This window comes from Solenopsis invicta, chromosome 9 (genome assembly GCF_016802725.1).
Source record: "Solenopsis invicta isolate M01_SB chromosome 9, UNIL_Sinv_3.0, whole genome shotgun sequence".
NCBI lineage: Eukaryota > Metazoa > Arthropoda > Insecta > Hymenoptera > Formicidae > Solenopsis > Solenopsis invicta.
In genome coordinates, this window is record NC_052672.1 from 4,160,927 (window position 1) to 4,164,824 (window position 3,898).

The window sequence follows — 3,898 nt, forward strand, 5'->3', positions numbered from 1 at the left end:
TTTGAATTTTTCCACTACGATGTAATTGTGCTCCATCAGTGCTAATGTCTATCTCTAAAGAAGATGGAATTACCTGAGAATACATATTAGATAATTTTGTAATAATAGATTTTTCAAAACCTATATGAACGTATTCTCCATCCTTAAGTGTAATAATTTCTGCTATACTGGAGGGAGTTTTCAAAAGAGTGCGCACATCCTTAGGTAGACAGGAAAAACAGGAATGAGATCTTAAAATATTTAATATGGCATTTCCCTGAACATGAGTTAAATTAATTTCAACAAAATCGAAGCTAATTGTTTTTGGAAATTGTCAACAAATTCAAAACTGTCATTGTCAGTGTTAAATTCTTCATTATCATCAATGTAATTGCAGTTATTAAATTCATTTTCAGAATCTGTTTCAAAATTTGTTTCAGAATCTGTTCCTTCCTTTATTTTATTTATTTGAAATTGGAATAACTGATTATTGGAAGAATAATCTAAATCTAAATGTGGAGATTTATTACATATTGTATTCTCTGCTGAATTGATATCATGTGTTTTCCTCTGTTTTGCTATGTTATCGTGGTCATTTTTTTTCATTCTTTTCTCTATTTGCTGTTGTTGACAAATAGAAAGACTGTGGAATGGTTTGTTTGGTGGTCGGTCAACAAATTTTTTCATTATAAATTGTATATAATCTATGTAACGCTGGTACTTTCTCGGTGTCGGTTACGGGATTTTAGGTTCAGGACAGGATGCTCGGAGGTGCTCGCCGGGTGTCCGGGTTCGTATTCAATGATAACGCCGTGGTTTAGTAGTGAAAACGAAAGAGGTTAAATATATTTGGCTATGCTTTAGTACAAAAATGAAATGATACAGATCCGATATTGTTATCGGGTAATACGGAACTACTCGAATAGTATTGCGGCACTTATTTGCGCGGTCGTCGGCCCGCGTGACATTAAGTGATCGGTCACAATATATTCGCGGTATACTTAATATCTAAAACACTTAGGAGTACGTATCTTAGGAACTCCGCGATTAGTAGTACGGCACGGGAGTGCTTAATTGCGCGGTCGTCGGCCCGCGTGAAACTAAGAGAACGGTCACGATGTATTCGCGGCGTACTTACTATTTAAACGGAGCGGATTCCAGAAGCTCCGGAACGGACGGACAGTTAAACGGGCCGCTATTGGCCCGCGCGGCGGACAGTCGCGATACGCGGAATCGGTAGTACTCGGTGCAGCGAACGGTTACGCGATACGCGAGTGCGGTCGACGGTAGAGACCTAAGCGGTCTCTCCCTGCGGGGTGTTGTCACCCCGTAGGGAACAGGTTTGCGGAATGAGCCTTAGAACGGTGTCGGGCATCCCCGACGGTGGTGCGGGTCTCGAGAATCCCCGAGAACGGAATTGCGGGACGGACGGTTCCTGTTGGCCGAGAATACCCAGCCGCGGAAACGACGAGTATTCCCGTCGCGGAACGGAGGATGGGATTGGCCGAGTATTCCCAGCCGTTAGGACCGACGAGTATTCCCGTCGCGAGAAAGTTAGAACGAGAATGCCCGTTCTGGGGAAGTGCTTGAGAATGCCCAAGCTAAGGAGCGTCGAGAATACCCGGCGCAGGAGCGGAGTAGGTTTGAGATCGGTGGCTCGGAGTGATCTGATCTCGGCTGCTCGCTGCAGTCGCTGCCGGCTTATATAGCAGTCCGCGCGGTCGTATGTACTAGTCAGAGCGCGTGGTGGGGCCGGCCGGAGTAGGGACGCTTGCCGAGCGCGGCGCGCGGCACGCATGGTAGCGCGTGATCGCGGCATGCTTAGCCGAACGCGCGCGCGTGTTCGATCTTACGCGTTGCGTTCGGCGGCGGAAAGGCGTAACGTTACATCTATATAAATATAAATAAGTATAAATATTGTTATACATTATTTCTACATAAATAGGGAATATTTCTATACATTATAATTCTTACATATAAATTCCAGTGAGAAATGATAATGGAATTGACATCCATTCGATGTCAATTCCATTATTAATGTTCTCATTGGAATACACATAAAGTCCAAAATCGAATCATATATAATATTTTAAAGACTTGATCCAAATTTGAACTTTATATTGTCTAAGATCTTTGGAAAAGATTTTTAGTATTATACTTACTAAAAAAGTAACTGCAGATGTTTATAATTGAATCAAACTTTTATATGATCATTTATGCCCACTTTGTTACATATATAAATTATATACGCATTTATTATCGCTGTTTTATGACTCCGTAGAGAGGATCTATGCAGATTGCAGACTGGATTGTACGTAGGACATTTCCCGCGTGACAAGAGATGACCATATAATTGGTATAAGGAAACATTGGATGCGTCTAAAGTTCTAAAGCCGGCGTAGTAACTGTGGGTGCGTTCCGTTTCACGCATAATGCGTGCGATGCATCGTTTATCCTTGTTGTTCACCAAATGTTAAACAAAGATATATGCGCATCATGTATGAAACGGAACGCACCCATAGGCAGCTCTGCGAAACGATTGTATGCACACGATTGGTTGTCTGCGGATGTAACAAATGACATTCAACTTGATCAGGCAAGCTGATTTGCCAGTTTGAACGCGCACAATAGTTGGTTATACATCAATTTGGCCGCGTTAGCGCGCGCTTTCAAAAGTATAGATAATATAGTTTCCAATTATTATTATACTTTAACTAATAATGAGATAATCTTTTTTATATGCAATATTATTATATTTATTAGAAATAACGATACAATTGTTATCATATAAAAATATTTATTTTACCATACAAGTTTATGCATGTCTCTCCGATTTTTAACATAATTAAGATAATATTTACTTTAAAAAACACAACTTTATTGACTGGATTGCCTTCATCTGACTCATAAGCATCTTTCTCAGTAACTGTTTCGTAACTTGCTTCTAGAGCGCCATAATAAAGAATCTCAAAAATTTGGACTTTGAGTTCCTTAGCTTTGTTACTTTGAAATGGGTATCTCATCAAAATCAACGCATCTGCTAATCCTTGTACACTAATACCTAGTTTTAAAAATAAATGTTTAAAACAGCAATATATAGAATACGTGAATTATGTATAAGTAGCTTACCGATAGATCTGTGTGTATCACATGATAATTTCACCTCTGGCAGAGGATAAAAATTATCGTCAATCATCTTATTCAAATTGTAGGTGACAATTTTCGCTACTTCCTTAAGAGGATGCTATACTGACGGAAATTACCGACCATTACAGTGTTCATTAATTTTTGAATTGGCTTTACAGATCACAAAATCCTTTTGCAAAATAAAAGTACGCACCAAAACAAAGTCTGCTCTGGTAAATTTTATGAGAAAATCGATCAAAAAGTTAAAAATTCATTTATTTTCGACTCGTGGCTCTGTCAACCAAGGTTAATTTTTGTTATTTACTGACGTTCTGCAGCTCGTATGTATAAAATGAGACCAGGGCGAACTTCAGAAAACTCTAACACACAACACTGACTGTGTATCGTTTCAGTCAATAACCTAACAAAAAAGTTTAATAGGTGAACAGCTGTACGTGTCCAAATTTCGCTTAGCGCACGTAAATGATGGCAAGAAGAGCAGTGGCTGTAGTTGATAGGTCTTTTCGCAGATGGCAAAATAATCGAAAAACAAAGACAGATCTATGCGTTGGACAAAGAGCGATAGCCTGGTCTCCCTCGAAAAATAATCTGCAATGCCGACGTCGAGGAAGTTCTTCGGTCACTATAGCATCCTCTTAAGTTCATAAAAATCGAAAGTTCTCTTAGTAGAATTCACAAACATGTTGACAGTGATTGAAGCTATGTTACACATGGCATTCAATGAAACTTAAATATTAAACTACTTCAGTAGAGAAACTGCTGCATTCAATTG

The 3,898-nt window shown here is 39.4% G+C and overlaps 1 protein-coding gene across 1 annotated transcript; it reads right to left on the reverse strand.

Annotated features, from left to right (window-relative positions):
• Positions 1 to 2,710: 2,710 nt before the first annotated feature.
• On the reverse strand, positions 2,711 to 3,420 carry LOC105206749 (ribonucleoside-diphosphate reductase large subunit-like). Its single transcript, XM_039453658.1, has 2 exons — positions 3,109 to 3,420; positions 2,711 to 3,040 (listed from the first exon to the last, which is right to left on the reverse strand). The coding sequence occupies exons 1-2, from the start codon at positions 3,173 to 3,175 to the stop codon at positions 2,763 to 2,765; spliced, it is 345 nt and encodes a 114-aa protein (XP_039309592.1). The 5' UTR covers positions 3,176 to 3,420; the 3' UTR covers positions 2,711 to 2,762.
• Positions 3,421 to 3,898: the final 478 nt, after the last annotated feature.